Source organism: Nerophis lumbriciformis, linkage group LG11, assembly GCF_033978685.3.
Source record: "Nerophis lumbriciformis linkage group LG11, RoL_Nlum_v2.1, whole genome shotgun sequence".
NCBI lineage: Eukaryota > Metazoa > Chordata > Actinopteri > Syngnathiformes > Syngnathidae > Nerophis > Nerophis lumbriciformis.
Genome location: NC_084558.2, coordinates 46,639,034 through 46,663,130, shown reverse-complemented (window position 1 = coordinate 46,663,130; position 24,097 = coordinate 46,639,034). Strand labels below are relative to the sequence as shown.

The 24,097-nt window shown below is 32.5% G+C and overlaps 1 protein-coding gene across 1 annotated transcript in view; it reads right to left on the bottom strand.

Annotated features, from left to right (window-relative positions):
- Positions 1-1,718: 1,718 nt before the first annotated feature.
- gnaz (guanine nucleotide binding protein (G protein), alpha z polypeptide) overlaps positions 1,719-24,097 on the bottom strand; it is a 69,316-nt gene continuing 46,937 nt past the window's right edge. Inside the window, exon 3 of the mRNA XM_061966485.1 lies at positions 1,719-2,072. Within this exon, the coding sequence (XP_061822469.1) occupies positions 1,728-2,072 (345 nt within the window). The 3' untranslated portion in view covers positions 1,719-1,727. The remainder of the gene's footprint in view (positions 2,073-24,097) is intronic.

Below are 24,097 nucleotides of genomic sequence, written 5' to 3'. Positions count from 1 at the left end.
AGCAAAAGCTTCTAAACTGAGGGTCTGTGACCCCGAGGGATACGCAGAGGTATTGCAGGGAGGTCAGGAAATCTTTGGTTGATAAGAATTTAAAAAAATATATATTCATTTATTCATACTCCCTGTGCAACTTTTCCGCAAATGTAGTTAAAATAATTAGATAACTAGCAATTAGCGTCCTGGCTAGCAGCTGGCGATTTTAGTATTGCACAACAACACGGTACTTTTAGGAGAGTACACAACTTTATACTAGATATGTAAGTAAGGGTCCCCACTTGGTCTTTTAGTCACTTGACACGGTTAAGGACTCGGGTTCCTTCAGAGCAGGGGTGTCCTAACTTTGCATTTTTCCCATCATGCTTTGTAATGGCTGTAACTCTGAATATTTGTATGGTGCATGGTCGTTTTTGATAATATCCACAATATATGTTATGTTTAGGGATGTCCGATAATGGCTTTTTTGCCGATATCCGATATTCCGATATTGTCCAACTCTTAATTACCGATACCGATATATACAGTCGTGGAATCAACACATTATTATGCCTAATTTGGACAACCAGGTATGGTGAAGATAAGGTCCTTTTTTTTTTTTTTAATTAATAAAGTAAAATAAGATAAATAAATTAAAAACATTTTCTTGAATAAAAAAAAGAAAGTAAAACAATACAAAAACAGTTACATAGAAACTAGTAATTAATGAAAATGAGTCAAATTAACTGATAAAGGTTAGTACTATTAGAGGACCATCCCTTGCAGACTGTATTGATATATATTGATATATAATGTAGGAACCATAATATTAATAACAGAAATAAACAACCCTTTTGTGTGAATAAGTGTGAATGTGTGTAAATGGGGGAGGGAGTTTTTTTGGGGTTGGTGCACTAATTGTAAGTGTATCTTGTGTTTTTTTATCCATCCATCCATCCATCCATTTCCTACCGCTTATTCCCTTTGGGGTCGCGGGGGGCGCTGGAGCCTATCTCAGCTACAATCGGGCGGAGGGCGGGGTACACCCTGGACAAGTCGCCACCTCATCGCAGTGTTTTTTTATGTTGATTTAATAAAAAAAAAACAAAAAAACAATACCGATAATAAAAAAAACGATACCGATAATTTCCGATATTACATTTTAACGCATTTATCGACATCTCCAGTTGTGTTGGTTCGATTTGTTGTTGTTGTTTTTGCACCATGACTAGAGAAGGTTGTTTGCATTGGGTCATATAAGTAAATGCTGCGGTTTTGTTTTGGCCAGAGTCCTCACGACGTCCGGCGGGCCAAATCAAAGACGCCGTAGTATGGACACCCCTGCTTTAGAGGACATGCCAGGTCTGCTGGTGGAATGTTTTTACCTCTCCAATATTTGCGTCGCGTTTGTGTTCTTGACGGCGCAGCTGTGGTCACATGACATGAGAATACGAGCGTGAAGTGCACACTTTTGAGCAACCTCTCAGGTGTGGACCAAAGTAGCAAAAAAAAAAAAAAAAAAAAAAGTCCCCGAAAGAAAAAGTGTCCATGTAGTTTTCGTAAAGCAGCATTAAAAGTCTTGAGTCAAACCAAAGTCACCTGGCGAGTGCTCGCTGGTCTCAGGTGCGGCCGGCAGGTGGAGGAAGGTGTCCAACATGGCCGGCGTTAAGTGCTCCACTTGATGGGACATCTCGCGCGTGAACAGAAACGTGCGTTCCCTGACCCCCAACCCCCCCCCGTGGACCGACCAGGTCCTAGCACAGGCCGATGTACTTGAGATTGTTCTGGATGATCACGTCCGTGACGGCGTCGAACACAAACTGGATGTTGCTGGTGTCGGTGGCACAGGTGAAGTGCGAGTAGATCTCCTTGGTCTCCTTGTTGCGGTTCAGGTCCTCGAACTGCCGCTGGACGTAGACGGCCGCCTCCTCGTAGGTGTTCTGGCCCTTGTAGTCGGGGAAGCACAGCGTCAGCGGGATGCGCTTGATCTTCTCCGCCAGCAGGTCCTTCTTGTTGAGGAAGAGGATGAGCGACGTGTTGGTGAACCAGTTGTTGTTGCAGATGGAGTCGAACAGGCGCAGACTCTCCGCCATGCGGCTCTGAAAGGAAGACCAGAGGACAAGAAGACTTTTTAGCGCAACAAGACCAAGCCGGTGCAGGTGGGACAGGATCCAGACCCACGGCCACCCTGACAGGGATAGGCGGTGGAAGATGGACGGAAGGAAGACAGAGGGATGGAGAACCTTAGTCCGTTGTCGCTTGGCAGGACCGAGGTCATTAGAAAATCGCAGAAATAAGACTTTAGCTCGGTCAACTTTGGATCAATGTTTACCAAATAACAATTTGCAAATATTCAACATTTATTCTGCAAAATCATGGTAAATAATCTGCAAATATAAGATATCCACTTGCTAAAATCATAATAAATAATAGTCTACAAATAGAAGATATTTATTTTTGACATCATAATAAATAATAGTCTACAAATATAATATATTTACTCGACAAAATCATAATAAATAATAGTCTACAAATATAAGATATTTATTTTGACAGCATCATAATAAATTATAGTCTACATATATAATATATTTACTCGACAAAATCATAATAAATAATAGTCTACAAATATAAGAAATTTACTCGACAAAATCATAAAAAACAATAGTCTAAAAATATAAGAAATTTACTTGACGAAATCATAATAAATAATCTGCAAATATAATATATTTACTCAACAAAATCATAATAAATAATAGTCTACAAATATAAGATATTTACTCCACAAAATCATAAAAATTAATAGTCTACAAATATAAGAAATTTACTTGACGAAATCATATTAAATAATCTGCAAATATAAAATACTTACTTGACAAAATCATTATGAATGATCTGCATTGTCAAGTATTTACTTGACAAAATCATAATAAATAATAGTCTACAAATATAATATATTTACTCGACAACATCATAATAAATAATAGTCTTCAAATTTAAGAAATGTTCTTGACAAAATCATAATACATAATAGTCTAAAAATATAAGATATTTACCTGACAAAATCATAATAAATAATAGTCGACAAATATAAGATATTTACTCGACGAAATCATAATAAATAATAGTCTACAAATATAATATATTTACTTGACAAAATCATAATAAATAATAGTCTTCAAATTTAAGATATTTACTTGACGTAATCATATATTAAAAATAATCTGCAAATATAAAATATTTACTTGACAAAATCATAATAAATAATCTGCAAATATAAAATATTTACTTGACAAAATCATAATAAATAATAGTCTTCAAATTTAAGATATTTACTTGACGAAATCATATATTAAAAATAATCTGCAAATATAAAATATTTACTTGACAAAATCATAATAAATAATCTGCAAATATAAAAATATTTACTTGACAACATTATAATAAATAATAGTCTACAAATATAAGATATTTACTTGACAAATCATAATAAATAATAATCTACAAATATAATATATTTACACGACAAAATCATAATAAATAATAGTCTACAAATATAAGATATTTATTTTGACAACATCATAATAAATAATAGTCTACAAATATAAAATATTTACTCGACAAAATCATAATACATAATAGTCTACAAATATAAGATATTTACTCGACAAAATCATAAAAAATAATAGTCTACAAATATAAGAAATGTACTTGATGAAATCATAATAAATAATCTGCAAATATAAAATAATTACTTGACAAAATCATCATAAATGATTTGCATTGTCAAGTATTTACTTGACAAAATCATAATAAATAATAGTCTACAAATATAATATATTTACTCGACAAAATCATAATAAATAATAGTCTTCAAATTTAAGAAATGTTCTTGACAAAATCATTATACATAATAGTCTACAAATATAAGATATTTACTTGACAAAATCATAATAAATAATAGTCTTCAAATTTAAGATATTTACTTGACGAAATCATATATTAAAAATAATCTGCAAATATAAAATATTTACTTGACAAAATCATAATAAATAATCTGCAAATATAAAATATTTACTTGACAAAATCATAGTAAATAATAGTCTACAAATATAAGATATTTACTTGACAAAATCATAATAATCAATCTGCAAATATAAAATATTTACTTGACAAAATCATAATAGATAATAGTCTACAAATATAAGACATTTACTTAGCAAATCATAATAAACAATAATCTACAAATATAATATATTTACTCGACAAAATCATAATAAATAATCTGCAAATATAAAATATTTACTTGACAAAATCATAATAAATGATCTGCAAATATAAAGTATTTACTTGACAAAATCATTATAAATGATCTGCATTGTCAAGTATTTACTTGACAAAATCATAATAAATAATAGTCTACAAATATAAGATATTTACTTGACAAAATCATAATAGATAATAGTCTACAAATATAAGACATTTACTTAACAAATCATAATAAATAATAGTCTACAAATACAAGATATTTACTTGACAAATCATAAAAAATAATTATCTACAAATATAATATATTTACTCGACAAAATCACAAGAAATAATAGTCTACAAATATAAGAAATTTACTTGACAAAATCATAATAAATGATATGCAAATATAAAGTATTTACTTGACAAAATCATAATAAATAATAGTCTCCAAATATAAGATATGTACTTGACAAAATCATAAAAAATAATAGTCAACCAATATGAAATATTTACTTGACAAAATCATATTAGATAATAGTCAACCAATATGAAATATTTACTTGACAAAATCATATTAGATAATAGTCTACAAATAAAAAATGAATGAAATGAAATAAATAATAGTCTTTAAATTTAAGAAATTTACTTGATGAAATCATAATAAATAATCTGCAAATATAAAATATTTACTTGACAAAATCATAATAAATTATCTACATTGTCAAGTATTTACTTGACACAATCATAATAAATAATAGTCTACAAATATAAGATATTTACTTGACAAAATCATAAAAAATAATAGTCTACAAATACAAGATATATACTTGACAAAATCATAATAAATAATAGTCTACAAATATAATATATTTACTTGACAAAATCATAATCATAATCATGATAGTCTACAAATATAACATATTTACTTGACAAAATCATAATAAAAAATTGTCTACAAATATAATATGTTTACTTGTCAAAATCATAAAAAATAATAGTCTACAAATATAAAATATTTACTTGACAAATTCATAATAAATAATAGTCTATAAATAAAATATATTTACTCGACAAAATCATAATAAATAATAGTCTTCAAATATAAAATATTTACTTGACAAAATCCTAATAAATAATAGTCAACAAATATAATATATTTACTCGACAAAATCCTAATAAATAAGTCTTCAAATTTAAGAAATGTACTTAAGGAAATCATAATAAATAATCTGCAAATATAAAATATTTACTCGACAAAATCATAATAAATGATCTGCATTGTCAAGTATTTACTTGACGAAATCATAATAAATAATAGTCTACAAACATAAGACATTTGCTTGACGAAATCATAATAAAAAATAGTCTACAAATAAAATATATATTTACTCGACAAAATCATAATTAATAATAGTTGTCACACCGCGGTGAGGGAAGTCCTGTTTTGGGGTTGTCTGGCAAACTTCCTGTTTTATGTTGAAAATCTAATCCTCTTCTCGTTTCAGGCCACTTGCTCTTCCTCCTGTGTCACTGGTCTGATGTCTCTCCTGATTGCCTGATTGTGCCCACCTGTGTCACCCTGCCTCATGTGTACATAGTCCTCATCTTCCCCTGTCTTGTTGCCAGAGTATATCGTCTCGTCGTGTACCGCCAGCCGGCTGCCACAGTCTTGTCAAAGTCGCTAAGTATTGCCTTGATTTATTCTTTGATTTCTCTGTACCCTCTGAAGAAGAGTGATTTTGATTTGCTAAAGTTTTTGGTCAGTTTTTGTTTGAGCTATTTTCATGGTGCTCTGCCTTCTTTTTCCCTCCTCTTGTAGATTTTTCTTAGCTCTTTATATAGTTTCTGTTTATAGCGTTTTGTCTCTCCTTCTTCGTGAGCAATTTTCCCTTTGTGAAGCTTATCATAGATTGTTGTTTTTGTTATTAGATGAGTGTAAATTTCAATCGTCAATCGTTTCCCGGCTGCAACTGAGTCCTCATTCCTTGACAAAATCATAATAAGTCTAAAAATATAATATATTTACTCGACAAAATCATAATAAATAAAAGTCTTCAAATTTAAGATATTTACTTGACAAAATCATATATTAAAAATAATCTGCAAATATAAAATATTTACTTGACAAAATCATAATAAATAATCTGCAAATATAAAAATGTACTTGACAAAATCATAAATAATAGTCTACAAATGAGATATTTACTTGACAAAATCATAATCTGCAAATATACAATATTTACTTGACAAAATCATAGTCTAAAAATATAAGATATTTACTTGACAAAATCATAAATAATCTGCAAATATACAATATTTACTTGACAAAATAATAATAAATAATAGTCTACAAATATAAGATATTTACTTATATAATCATAATAAATAATCTGCAAATATTAGATATTTACTTGACAAAATTATAATAAATAATCTGCCAATATAAATTATTTACTTGACAAAATCATAATAAATAATTTGCAAATATAAATAATTTACTTGACAAAATTAAACTAATCTGAAAATATAAGATATTTACTTGACAAAATCATACTAAATAATCTGCAAATATAAGATATTTACTTGACAAAATCATACTAAATCTGCAAATATAAGATTTACTTGACAAAATCATACTAAATCTGCAAATATAAGATTTATTTGACAAAACCATGCAAAATAATCTGCAAATCTACAATATTTACTTGAAAAAATCATAATAAATAAGTCTACAAATATAAGAATTACTTGACAAAATCTTAATAAATAATAGTCCACAAATATAGTTACTTATATAATCATAATAAATAATCTGCAAATATTAGATATTTACTCGACAAAACCATAATAAATCTGCAAATATAAGATTTACTTGACAAAATCATACTAAATCTGCAAATATAAGATTTACTTGACAAAACCATACAAAATAATCTGCAAATATAATATTTACTTGACAAAATCATAATAAATAAGTCTACAAATATAAGAATTACTTGACAAAATCTTAATAAATAATAGTCCACAAATATAGTTACTTATATAATCATAATAAATCTGCAAATATTAGATATTTACTTGACAAAACCATAATAAATCTGCAAATATAAAATAATTACGTGACAAAATTATAATACACAACCAGCCAATATCAATGACTTACTTGACAAAATTAAACTACATAATCTGCAAATATAAAATATTTACTTGACAGAATCATAATAAATCTGCAAATATACGATATTTACTTGACAAAATCATAATAAATAATCTGCAAATATGAGATATTTACTTGACAATATCATACTAAATAATCGGCAAATATAAGATGTTTACTTGACAAAATCATACTAAATAATCTGCAAATATAAGATGTTTACTTTACAAAATCATAATAAATCTGAAAATGTGAAGTATTTACTTGACAATATCAAACAAAAACATTTGCAAATATAAGATATTTACTTGACAAAATTATACTAAATAATCTGCAAATATAAGATATTTACTCGACAAAATCATAATAAATCTGCAAATGTGAGATATTTACTTGACAAAACCATAGTAAATAATCTGCAAATATAAGATATTTACTCCATAAAATCTTACTAAACAATCTCTAAATATAAGATGTTTACTTGACAAAATCATAATAAATAATCTGCAAATATGAGATATTTACTTGACAAAATTGTAATGGCCATAGGAGTCCATCGATATATCTATATGTATGTATGTGTGTGTGTGTGTGTGTATATATAAATATTGCCAGTCACAATTAACTTGTGCTGAGCTGGGAAAAGAAGTATATATACTTATGTCATCCATTTATCTAATATTATGAACTGTTACAGGCATATTCAATAATCATGCTAATATGAAAAATGTAACTTAATAGAATGTGGGGATATAAAAGGCATCCGGTGCTATCAGACCGAGCGGAAGCGGAAATTGACGTCACACACCACCTGGGGCCCCTGTCAGCCAAAGCGTTTTGCTACGGAGCCACTTCATGGAAGGAATCCTAATTTTTGACCGTTTTTGTGGACTTACCATTGGCCTGTGGAGAACTGGGACGAACAGAGACTCTTACCAGGAGGACTTTGAGTTGGATGCCCAGACACGGTACCGTGAGTACGCATGCAGCTGCGGCTTCCAAACATTTGATCGCTTGCCCGTACGTGCATGCTATGTGCATGTCACGTACGTAACTGTGTGTTGTATTAACTTTGGGGAGGTGAACTGCACTTTGGGCTGTGGGATTGAGTGTGTTGTGCAGGTGTTTGAGTTGTATTGGCGGGTTATATGAACAGGAGGGGGGAGGTGTTTGTTATGCGGGATTCATTTGTAGCACATTAAATATAAGCCTGATCGTCTTGTGGCTAATAGTTATATATGTCTTGTGGTTATTTATTGTTTTAGTCGTTCCCAGCTGAATATCAGGTCCCACCCGCGACTCCTTAATTTGCGTAGTGGCAGCGACACCCGGAGAACTTGGGCGCGTTTATTACAAAATCATACTAAATAATCTGCAAATATTAGGATATTTACTTGACAAAATCATAATGCTCTGCAAATATAAGATATTTACTTGACAAAATCATACTAAATAATCTGCAAATATTAGGATATTTACTTGACAAAATCATAATAAATATTCTGCAAATATGAGATATTTACTTGACAAAATCATAATAAACATTCTGCAAATATAAGATATTTACTTGACGAAATCATACTAAATAATCTGCAAATATAAGATATTTACTTGACAAAATCATAATACATAATAAGCAAATATAAGATATTAACTTGACAAAATCATTCTAAATAATGCGCAAATATAAATAATTTACTTGACAAAATCATACTAAATAATGCGCAAATATAAATAATTTACTTGACAAAATCATACTAAATAAACTGCAAATATAAGTCATTTACTTGACAAAATTATATTAAATAAACTGCAAATACAAGATATTTACTCCACAAAATCATACTAAACAATCTGCAAATATAAGCTATTTACCTGACAAAATCATGATAAATCTGCAAATAAAAGATATTTACTTGACCAATTCATAATGAATAATATGCAAATATAAGATATTAACTTGACAAAATTATAATAAATTATCTGCAAATATAAAACATTTACTTGACAAAATCATAATGCTATGCAAATACAAGATATTTCCTTGACATCATAATATATATTCTGAAAATATAAGATATTTACTTGACCTATTCATAATGAATAATAAGAAAATATAAGATATTAACTTGACAAAATTATAATGCTCTGCAAATATAAGATATTTACTTGACAAAGTCATACAAAATAATCGGCAAATATAAGATATTTACGCCACAAAATCATACCAAACAATCTCTAAATATAAGAGTTACTTGACAAAATCATACTAAATCTGCAAATAAAAGATATTTACTCGACAAAATCATACTAAATCTGCAAAGATAAGATTTACTTGACCAATTCATAATAAATAATATGCAAATATAAGATATTTACTTGACATAATCATAATGCTCTGCAAATATAAAATATTTACTTAACAATCATAATAAAAAATCTGCAAATGTAAGATATTTACTTGACAAAATCATAATAAATAATATGCAAATATAAATTATTTACTTCACAAAATCATAATAAATAATCTGAAAATATAAATCATTTATTTGACAAAATTAAACTAAATCTGCAAATATGAGATTTGACAAAATCATGATAAATAATCTGCAAATATTAGGATATTTACTTGACAAAATCATAAGTCTACAAATGTAAGATATTAACTTGAAAAAATCATAATGAATAATCTGCAAATATATTTACTTGACAACATCATAATAATCTGCAAATATAAGATATTTACTTGACAAAATCATAATAAATCTGCAAATATGAGATATTTACTTGACAAAATCATAATAGTCTACAAATATAATTTATTTACTTGACAAAATTATCATAAATCTGCAAATAAGATATTTACTTGACAAAATTATGATAAATAATCTGCAAATATAAGATATTTACTTGACAATCATAAATAATATGCAAAATGTAATTATTTACTTGACAAAATTAAACTAAATCTTCAAATTTAAGATATTTATTTGACAAAATCATAATAAATCTGCAAATATTAGGATATTTACTTGACAAAATCATAATAGTCTACAAATATAAGATATTTACCTGACAAAATCATAATAAATATCTGCAAATTTAAGAGTTACTTGACAAAATCATAATAATCTGCTAATATAATTTACTTGACAACATCATAATAAATAATCTGCAAATATAAGATATTCACTTGACAAAATCATAATAAATAATTTGCAAATATATTTACTTGACAAAATCATAATAAATCTGAAAATATAGGATATTTACTTTACAAAATCATAATAATCCTTAAATATAAGATATTTACTTGACAAAATCATAATAATTTGAAAATATAAAATATTTACTTGACAAAATCATAATAAATAAATAATCTGCAAATATAAGATATTTACTCACAGATATTTTTCTGTGCAACATCCTTTTAAGACCTGCTAAATAAAGACACAAAATGGCCCTCGCAGAACAGTTGTAGTCTTGCTAAATCACACTGTGTGTGCTAAATATTCTATTTGCATCTTCTCCTCCCATTATTGCAGGCATTCTGATGATTAGCATATGTTTTGCATATTCTGAAAAGACAGACACAATAAGTGGACTGCACGCTCACTAAAGACACACAATCCTCACCACACAAAGACGATCGACTAAACTTGTGAGCAATCAAGTTTGCACGTGTTTTGGTACACGCGGTTCTTTATCACAAGCGTGTAGTAGAAGTTAGTGCAGAAAGGGACTTTATGATGACGTCATCATGAGACTGAAGCATGTGTTCGTCACATTGTTGTTGTCCACGTGTCGTATACAGTTCTACATATGATCAGTGTTGGGTTTGCTACTGAAAACCAGTAACTAGTTGCAGTTTCTGGTTACTTTATTTCAAAAGTAACTCAGTTACTAACTCAGTTACTTACAACAAAAAGTAATGCGTTACTGTGAAAAGTAACTATTTAGTTACTTTTTCTTTTCTTTTTTTTGTTTAAATCTACAATTAATGCCCTTTTAGCCTTCATTTCAGTACTGTTATTGCATTGGAGCATAATACATATGTAAATGTATTCAGTTATAAACAAAGGTGGGTAGAGTAGCCAGAAATTGTACTCAAGTAAGAGTACTGTTACTTTAGAGATTTATTACTCAAGTAAAAGTAATGAGTAGTCACCCAAATATTTACTTGAGTAAAAGTAAAAAGTATGTTGTGAAAAAACTACTCAAGTACTGAGTAACTGATGAGTAACATACATATCATATATATATATATATATATATATATATATATATATACACACACACACACACATGCATTGATATATACAGTATATCATTTATATTTATTTATTTTGCCGTTTTTGTTCACATGTTAAAGGTGTTTTAATGAATATACATGCATGTTTAACACATATAGATTCCTTTCTTTCGTGAAGACAAGAATATAAGTTGGTGTATTACCTGATTCTGATGACTTGCATTGATTGGAATCAGACAGTAGTGCTGATAACTCCACGTTTTCAAATGGAGGAGAAGAAAAGTTCCTCCTTTCTGTTTAATACCACATGAAAGTGGTTGGTTTTTGGTATCTTATTTGTCCAGCTTCCATATTCGTTTTCACACACTTTACAAGAAATACATTGGCGGCAAATTCCGTAGCTTGCTAGCTTGTTTGCGCTGGCTTTCGGAGACTCTTATTTTGTAAGTGCAGGCGCGATGGAGCAGCACTTTTATTGTGAAGACAGGAACTGTGCAGTCAGTCTTTAGGCTTGTGACGGGATGTACGGTTGAAATAAAAAAAGTGTCTCTTTTCCTTCACACTTTTGATTGATTGATTGAAACTTGTATTAGCAGATTGCACAGTGAAGTACATATTCCGTACAATTGACCACTAAATGGTAACACCCCAATACGTTTTTCAACTTGTTTAAGTCAGGTCATGTGACCGCTTGGCTCTGTTTGATTGGTCCAACGTCACCAGTGACTGCATCTGATTGGTGGAACGGAGTCAAACGTCACTAGTGACTGCATTTTATTGGTGGAACGGAGTGAAACGTCACCAGTAACGCAGGCACTTTGAAGGTCTGTCTGACAGACCAAAACAAACAAAGCGTGCATTAACAGATCGATAAAAATTAGTAGCGAGTAGCGAGCTGAATGTAGATAAAAGTAGCGGAGTAAAAGTAGTGTTTCTTCTCTATAAATATACTCAAGTAAAAGTAAAAGTAAGTTGCATTAAAACTACTCTTAGAAGTACAATTTATCCCAAAAGTTACTCAAGTAGATGTAACGGAGTAAATGTAGCGCGTTACTACCCACCTCTGGTTATAAACATTCATTCACTTCCTTCTTTCCTTCATGGATCTGAACTTTACCGCTGCTGGTAGTTTTTTCTATGTTTTTATTGAATACGTTTGTATTTATTTCAGTATAAAAGTGTAAAAAGTGTTTTGCTTCGGTCATGAAATGATGATAATGGTGTGCCAGGCCATACATACATTTTATATTTAACACTTAAATCTCTGGAGTCTACATCAACTTCAGATCTATCCCTCATTTCAAATTTATTTATTTATTTTTTGTTTTTTGGGGGGGGGTTTTCAGCCCTTTTTTGTCAAACAAAACTATGTTTTTAATGGCAAACACACAAAATATGCAAAATCTTCCACCAAAAATATTTTTCAAAGTGGAATATTTGATGTGAAGTAATCGGAACCTTGGATAGGTCAGTAATTCATAATAACATTGATTTTGATTCATTATTATGTTTTGAGCATGTGAAAAAGTGCAATATATTTATCTGTACAGTAATCTATTTATTTATTTATATATATTTATATATTTTTTTAAATTATATATGTGTATATATATATGTATGTATATTTATATATTTTATTTATTTATATATTATTTATTTATTTATAAATGCACCTTATTGCTTTTTTTTTTATCCTGCACTACCATGAGCTTATGTAACGAAATTTCCTTCTTATCTGTGCTGTAAAGTTCAAATTTGAATGACAATAAAAAGGAAGTCTAGTCTAGTCTAGTCTAGACAGTTTGAAAGAAATTGATTAACGTGGACGCCGACTTAAACAAGTTGAAAAACTTATTCGGGTGTTACCATTTAGTGGTCAATTGTAGGGAACATGTACTGTACTGTGCAATCTACTAATAAAAGTCTCAATCAATCAATCCGCTCTCTCGCTCTTTCTGTCTCTGTCCCTCCCTCAAGAATGCTGCTGCGTGAGCACAATTTGTTTTTGTTTTAACCCATTCTTTACCCCGAACGTACATTGAAAATACACGCAACCCTAACTCAAAATGCCGGACAATTGAGGCATTTAAGAAACTCCGCCCGGACAGCCCCGCAAAAGAAGACATGTCCGGGGAAAAGAGGACGCATGGTCAGTCTAGAATATCTCCATGTTAAGAAACTCGGCTTCAGCTGCACCATGTCTTGTTAATAAACACCCCCCGCACCCAGACACACACAGCACGTCTTCTCTTGTCCCCGTTGTGACACAGGAAGAATCAGGACGACACTGCACCTCTCCAATAAAACACACTCAGATCTTCTGTTTTAGCCGATACTGCGTTATTTTACGTTATGTTGTATGTAGTAACGCATCATATAGTAACGGGAACTGAGTTACTGAATATAAAAAATAACGCGTTAGATTACTAGTTACCGCCGAAACTAACGGCGTTACAGTAACTCGTTAGTCCCAACACTGCATATGCTACAACTATGAATGTTTCCAATTCTACACATGATAGAACTGTGAATGTTGTTGTTTACAGTTCTACGGATGATACACTGGCATGTCTGCATGATGGCATGACATCAGGGGAAACATCTTCACACATAATAATATTGATAATAATAATCTGTTGTTGATTGAAATCGTGTGACATTTACAAATATGAATGTCTTTTCAAAAGGAATGGTTGCTGCATTTTTGTTCATGTCCTGAGTTTGGCAACAAGCAGTTAAACAAAAGGAACATCTGATTTCCTACGGTCATGAAAGCGGCATTATGACATAATACAGTAGGAAATCACATGCTAGTCAAATATCTTCTTTGTGCTGCACATCTACTGTATGTACACTATATACCACACATATACACTTTACACATCTCTACATGTGTGTGTGTGTGTGTGTGTGTGTGTATATATATATATATATATATATATATATATATATTGTAGGGATGTCCGATAATGGCTTTTTTCCGATATTGTCCAACTCTTTAATTACCGATATCAACCGATACTGATATCAACCGATATATGCAGTCGTGGAATTAACACATTATTATGCCTAATTTGGACAACCAAGTATCGAGAATATAAGGTACTTTTTTGTAAATGAATAAATTAAAAACATTTTCTTGAATAAAAAAGAAAGTAAAACAATATAAAAACAGTTACATAGAAACTAGTAATGAATGAAAATGAGTAAAATTAACTGTTAAAGGTTAGTACGATTAGTGGACCAGCAGCACGCACAATCATGTGTGCTTACGGACTGTATCCCTTGCAGACTGTATTGATATATATTGATATATAATGTAGGAACCAGAATATTAATAACAGAAAGAAACAACCCTTTTGTGTGAATGAGTGGGGAGGGAGGTTTTTTGGGTTGGTGCACTAATTGTAAGTGTATCTTGTGTTTTTATGTTGATTTAATTAAAAAAAAACGATACCGATAATAAACAAACGATACCGATAATTTCTGATATTACGTTTTAACGCATTTATCGGCCGATAATATCGGCACGCCGATATTATCGGACATCTCTAATATATAGCAGGGCTGGGCGATATACTCGATATATCGCAGGTTTGTCTCTGTGCCATCCATCCATCCATCTTCTTCTGCTTATCCGAGGTCGGGTCGCGGGGGCAGCAACCTAAGCAGGGAAGCCCAGACTTTCCTCTCCCCAGCCACTTCGTCCAGCTCTTCCCGGGGGATCCTGAGGTGTTCCCAGGCCAGCCGGGAGACATAGTCTTCCCAACGTGTCCTGGGTCTTCCCCGTGGCCTCCTACCGGTTGGACGTGCCCTAAACACCTCCCAAGGGAGGCGTTCGGGTGGCATCCTGACCAGATGCCCGAACCACCTCATCTGGCTCCTCTCGATGTGGAGGAGCAGCGGCTTTAATTTGAGCTCCCCCCGGATGACAGAGCTTCTCACCCTATCTCTAAGGGAGAGCCCCGCCACCCAGCGGAGGAAACTCATTTCGGCCGCTTGTACCCGTGATCTTGTCCTTTCGGTCATGACCCAAAGCTCATAACCATAGGTGAGGATGGGAACGTAGATCGACCGGTAAATTGAGAGCTTTGCCTTCCGGCTCAGCTCCTTCTTCACCACAACGGATCGATACAGCGTCCGCATTACTGAAGACCGATCCGCCTGTCGATCTCACGATCCACTCTTCCCTCACTCGTGAACAAGACTCCGAGGTACTTGAACTCCTCCACTTGGGGCAGGGTCTCCTCCCCAACCCGGAGATGGCACTCCACCCTTTTCCGGGCGAGAACCATGGACTCGGAATTGGAGGTGCTGATTCTCATCCCAGTCGCTTCACACTCGGCTGCGAACCGATCCAGTGAGAGCTGAAGATCCTGGCCAGATGAAGCCATCAGGACCACATCATCTGCAAAAAGCAGAGACCTAATCCTGCAGCCACCAAACCGGATCCCCTCAACGCCTTGACTGCGCCTAGAAATTCTGTCCATAAAAGTTATGAACAGAATCGGTGACAAAGGGCGGCCTTGGCGGAGTCCAACCCTCACTGGAAACGTGTCCGACCTACTGCCGGCAATGCGGACCAAGCTCTGGCACTGATCATACAGGGAGCGGACTGCCACAATCAGACAGTCCGATACCCCATACTCTCTGAGCACTCCCCACAGGACTTCCCGAGGGACACGATCGAATGCCTTCTCCAAGTCCACAAAGCACATGTAGACTGGTTGGGCAAACTTCCATGCACCCTCAAGGACCCTGTCGAGAGTATAGAGCTGGTCCACAGTTCCACGACCAGGACGAAAACCACACTGTTCCTCCTGAATCCGAGGTTCGACTATCCGGCGTAGCCTCCTCTCCAGTACACCTGAATAGACCTTACCGGGAAGGCTGAGGAGTGTGATCCCACGATAGTTGGAACACACCCTCCGGTTCCCCTTCTTAAAGAGAGGAACCACCACCCCGGTCTGCCAATCCAGAGGTACCGCCCCCGATGTCCACGCGATACTGCGTATTAATTTGTCTCTGTGCGATTTAGAAAATGACTATATCGTGATATTAGAGTATACGCTCTCATGCAGTTGCTTTTAGTTGCGGGCATTACACTACATGCTCTTCTCACTCTTTCTTGTCTCTCCTTCTCACAGAGACGTAAAACAAGCGCACCTTCTTACATACGTATACGCCCTCCCGCAGCAAAGAGGAAGCATCATGGGTAACGTTAGCTGTGATGCTAGCGGTAATACGAGAGAAAGAAGGTGCGAATCTGGTAACAAATGAAGGGAGAATTAATCCCCAAGAAAAACAGCAGGGGGTCCATCGTCTGGCGGTGGTTTGGCTTCAAGCGGGAATATGTCGAACAGACAACCGTAATTTGTCAAGCGTTGCTACAGAAAGTAGCATTACTGCTAATATGTAGCATCATTTGAAAAGTCACCCGCTAGAGAATGAAGAGTGCTTACTCCGCATGTCAACATCTCCGTTCGGTGCCACACCAACAAAATGCCGAGGCAAGCATTTCCACATCAACGCCGTATGAAACAAATAGTCAACAACAGAAGGAGATAACGTCCGCAGGAACCTACCACATAGCGAAGGACATACACTATTTGATTTCCTATTATGCAGCTCATTTTTATTTGACACTTATTGAAATATCTTGTGTGACATCATGCACAAAAGTGCACTTTATTTGTTTTAAAATATGATAGTGGCGTTCTGTACAAAAAGTGCACTTTAATTTAGTGTTGTTTTGATGTTTCATCTTAGTGACATCATGCACAAAAGTGCACTTATAGCTTGTTTTAAAATGTCTCTGACAATCTTGCACTTTCTGTTTTGGAAATGACATGAATGTTTGTGCCACTGCTTAATAACTGTTTTAATAAATACACTTTTGGTCACTTGACATAGTTGTGATTTCCTTCTCTGCATGAAAGTTTAAAATGAGCATATATTAATGCAGTATGAAGAAGAATGTTTTAATGTAGACACATAGAATCATCATACTGCTGTGATTATATGCATCAAGGGTTCATTCAAGGCTAAGGCAAAATATCCAGATATATATCGTGTATCGTGACATGGCCTAAAAATATCGAGATATTAATAAAATGCCATATCGCCCAGCCCTAATATATATATATATATATATATATATATATATATATATATATATATATATTTTGTGTATGTGTGTGTATACAGTACAGATGGCATTGTGTATTGCATATACATACTGTGTGTGCACTACATACCACGTATATGCATTATGCCATCTGTACTGTATACAACAGATATATATATATATATATATATATATATATATATATACATATATGTATATATATATGTATATGTATATGTATATGTATATGTATATGTATGTGCTGTGTGTTGTGTTGTGCGCAGCCCCTCCCTTGCCTTCTTTTCCTGTCCTTCTCATCCTCCCTTCTCTCCCTCGTCACTGCTGATTGTCAACATTGCAGGATCAGGAGCAGTTGACTGGCTTGTTGCTATGCAACAGTAACCACGGAAACCGATTCATTACGAGGACAAGGACGGGACAGGGAGGATGCGGGTTGGAATGTGTTCTGCTGTGAGAATTATGGCGACACGAAGTTACCGTGTGACAATCATTGACACAGGCAGAAATGATGTCACGTGATCAATATCATTATTAATGATGTCACGTGATCAATATCATTATTAATGATGTCACGTGATCAATATCATTATTAATGATGTCACGTGATCAATATCATTAATAATGATGTCACATGATCAATATTATTATAAATGTCACGTGATCAATATTATTATAAATGATGTCACGTGATCAATATTATTATAAATGATGTCACGTGATCAATATTATTATAAATGACGTCACGTGATCAGTATTATAATAAATAATGTCACGCGATCATATTTTTATTAATGATGTCATGTGATTGATATTATTATAAATGATATCACATGATCAATATTATTAATAATATAAGTGATCAATGTTATTATTGATGTCATGTGATCGTTATTATAAATTATGTCACGTGATTAATATTATTGATGATGTCATGTGATCAATATTATTAATAATGATGTCATGTGATCGTTATTATAAATTATGTCACATGATCAACATTATAAATGTCACATGATCAACATTATAAATGTCCCATGATCAATATTATTATAAATGATGTCACGTGATCAATATTATAAATGATGTCACATGATCAATATTATTAGTAATCATGTCACATGATCAATATTATAATAAATGATATCACATGATCAATATTATTATAAATGATGTCACGGGATCAATATTATCAACGATGATGTCACGTGATCAATACTATTATGTTATATGATCAATATTATTATTAATGATGTCATATGATCAATATTATTATAAATGATGTCACGTGATCAATATTATAAATTATGTCATGTGATCAATATGTGTGTACTACTGGTGTGTACAAAGTATAAAATAGTGTGTACTATTAGTGTGTACAATGTGTACAACAGTGTGTACTATTAGTGTGTACAAAGTATTGAATAGTGTGTACTCTTATTTTGTACAAAGTATAAAATAGTGTCTACTATTAGTGCCTACAAACTAAAATAGTGTGTACTATTAATGTGTATAAAGTATAAAATTGTGTACTCTTATTTTGTAAAAAGTATAAAATAGTGTCTACTATTAGTGCCTACAAACTAAAATAGTGTGTACTATTAATGTGTATAAAGTATAAAATTGTGTACTATTTGTGTGTACTATGAGTATGTACAAAGTGTAGCATAGTGTGTACTATTAGTGTGTACTAAGTATAAAATAGTGTGTATTATTTTTGTGTACAAAATATAAACTAGTGTGTACTATTAGTGTGTACAAAGTATACAATAGTGTGTGCTATCAGTGTGTACAAAGTATACAATAGTGTGTGCTATTAGTGTGTACAAAGTATACAATAATGTGTACTATTAGTGTGTACCAAGTATAAAATAGTGTGTACTATTAGTGTGTACTTAGTATAAAATAGTGTGCACCATTAGTGTGTACAAAGTATAAAATTGTGTGTACTATTTGGGTGTACAAAGTATCAACTAGTGTGTATTACTGTGTACAAAGTATAAAAGTGTGTGTACTATTTGGGTGTACAAAGTATACAATAGTGTGTACTAAGTATAAAATAGTGTGTATTATTTTTGTGTACAAAATATAAACTAGTGTGTACTATTAGTGTGTACAAAGTATACAATAGTGTGTACTATTAGTTTGTACAAAGTATACAATAATGTGTACTATTAGTGTGCACCAAGTATAAAATAGTGTGTACTATTAGTGTGTACATAGTATAAAATAGTGTGCACCATTAGTGTGTACAAAGTATAAAATTGTGTGTACTATTTGGGTGGACAAAGTATCAACTAGTGTGTATTACTGTGTACAAAGTATAAAATTGTGTGTACTTTTTGTGTGTACAAAGTATACAATAGTGTGTACTATTAGTGTGTACTAAGTATAAAATAGTGTGTATTATTTTTGTGTACAAAATATAAACTAGTGTGTACTATTAGTGTGTACAAAGTATACAGTAGTGTGTACTATTAGTGTGTACAAAGTAAAAAATGGTGTGTACTATTAGTGGGCATTTTACATGTGATCTACCAACACTTTGTGTACAATTGAAAAGTAGTACTTATTGAAATGAGTACTTTGTAAAAAGCAGCAACGTGTATAATTTGTAACACCTTTTCTGCAATATAAAACAACCTATAGACACACTGCAGGGAGGTGGTGGATCATCACAACACTGCAGCACTTTCATGCGTCTGAATGATCCAAACACAAGAAAATGCATATTGCAAGACATTATTTTTTAATGTCTAACTTGTAATTAATACCGTTGTTTTTTTTTCATTCAGAAAATAAAATATATTTCTGAAATGAAAAAATGAACGGCATTGTAAAAACATTGAATTAGTTTAAGTCATCCAGCAGATTATAAAATGATATTGCTGAATAGACGATATGTGTAATATTTGTATGAATGAGAGTACAAATACATATTATTCTACCACACACTACTACTACTATACATATTACTCTACCACACACTACTACTACTATACATATTACTCTACCACACACTACTACTACTATACATATTACTTTACCACACACTACTACTACTATACATATTACTCTACCACACACTACTACTACTATACATATTACTCTACCACACACTACTACTACTATACGTATTACTATACCACACACTACTACTACTACTATACATATTACTCTACCACACACTACTACTACTATACATATTACTATACCACACACTACTACTATACGTATTACTCTACCACATACTACTACTATACGTATTACTCTACCACATACTACTACTATACATATTACTCTACCACACACTACTAATATACATATTACTCTACCACTCACTACTACTATACGTATTACTCTACCACATACTACTACTATACATATTACTCTAACACACACTACTACTATACATACTACTCTACCACACACTACTATTATACGTATTACTCTACCACACACTACTATTATACGTATTACTCTACCACACACTACTACTATACGTATTACTCTACCACACACTACTACTATACGTATTACTCTACCACACACTACTACTATACGTATTACTATACCACACACTACTACTACTACTATACATATTACTCTACCACACACTACTACTACTATAAATATTACTATACCACACACTACTACTGTACGTATTACTCTACCACACACTACTAATATACATATTACTCTACCACATACTACTACTATGCGTATTACTCTACCACACACTACTACTACTATACATATTACTCTACCACACACTACTACTACTATACATATTACTCTACCACACACTACTACTACTATACGTATTACTATACCACACACTACTACTACTACTATACATATTACTCTACCACACACTACTACTACTATACATATTACTATACCACACACTACTACTGTACGTATTACTCTACCACACACTACTACTATACGTATTACTCTACCACATACTACTACTATACGTATTACTCTACCACATACTACTACTATACATATTACTCTACCACACACTACTAATATACATATTACTCTACCACTCACTACTACTATACGTATTACTCTACCACATACTACTACTATGCGTATTACTCTACCACACACTACTACTATGCGTATTACTCTACCGCATACTACTACTATACATATTACTCTAACACACACTACTACTATACATACTACTCTACCACACACTACTATTATACGTATTACTCTACCACACACTACTATTATACGTATTACTCTACCACACACTACTACTATACGTATTACTCTACCACACACTACTACTATACGTATTACTCTACCACACACTACTACTATACGTATTACTATACCACACACTACTACTACTACTATACATATTACTCTACCACACACTACTACTACTATAAATATTACTATACCACACACTACTACTGTACGTATTACTCTACCACACACTACTAATATACATATTACTCTACCACATACTACTACTATGCGTATTACTCTACCACACACTACTACTATGCGTATTACTCTACCGCATACTACTACTATACATATTACTCTAACACACACTACTACTATACATACTACTCTGCCACACACTACTATTATACGTATTACTCTACCACACACTACTATTATACGTATTACTCTACCACACACTACTACTATACGTATTACTCTACCACACACTACTACTATAACTATTACTCTACCACACTACTAACATACGTACTACTCTACCACACACTACTACTATACGTATTACTCTACCACACACTACTACTATACGTATTACTCTACCACACACTACAACTATACAGTACGTATTACTCTACCACATAGTACTACTATGCGTATTACTCTACCACACACTACTACTATACATAGTACTCTACCGCACACTAGTACTATACGTATTACTCTACCACACACTACTACTATACATATTACTCTACCACACACTACTACTATACATATTACTCTACCACACACTACTACTATACATATTACTCTACCACACACTACTACTATACATATTACTCTACCACACACTACTACTATACATATTACTCTACCACTCACTACTACTATACGCACTACTCTACCGCACACTACTACTACACGTATTACTCTACCGCACACTACTAATATACCTATTACTCTACCACACACTACTACTATACGTATTACTCTACCACACACTACTAATATACATATTACTCTACCACATAGTACTACTATACGTATTACTCTACCACACACTACTACTATACATATTACTCTACCACACACTACTAATGTACGTATTGCTCTACCGCACACTACTACTATACGTATTACTCTACCACACACTACTACTATACATATTACTCTACCACACACTAATACTAAACGTATTGCTCTACCACACACTACTACTATATGTATTACTCTACCACATAGTACTACTATGCGTATTACTCTACCACACACTAGTACTATACGTATTACTCAACCACATAGTACTACTATGCGTATTACTCTATCACAAACTACTACTATGCATATTACTCTACCACACACTACTACTATACGTATTACTCAACCACACACTACTATTATACATATTACTCTACCACACACTACTACTATACATATTACTCTACCAAACACTACTACTAGACGTAATACTCTACCACACAGTACTACTATATGTATTACTCTACCACACACTACTACTATACATATTACTCTACCGCACACTACTACTATACATATTACTCTACCGCACACTACTACTATACGTATTACTCTACCACACACTACTACTATACGTATTACTCTACCACACACTACTACTATACGTATTACTCTACCACACACTACTACTATAACTATTACTCTACCACACACTACTAATATACGTATTACTCTACCACACACTACTAATATACGTATTACTCTACCACACACTACTACTATACGTATTACTCTACCACACACTACAACTATACAGTACGTATTACTCTACCACACAGTACTACTATGCGTATTACTCTACCACACACTACTACTATACATAGTACTCTACCGCACACTAGTAGTATACGTATTACTCTACCACACACTACTACTATACATATTACTCTACCACACACTACTACTATACATATTACTCTACCACACACTACTACTATACATATTACTCTACCACTCACTACTACTATACATATTACTCTACCACACACTACTACTATACATATTACTCTACCACTCACTACTACTATACGTACTACTCTACCGCACACTACTACTACACGTATTACTCTAC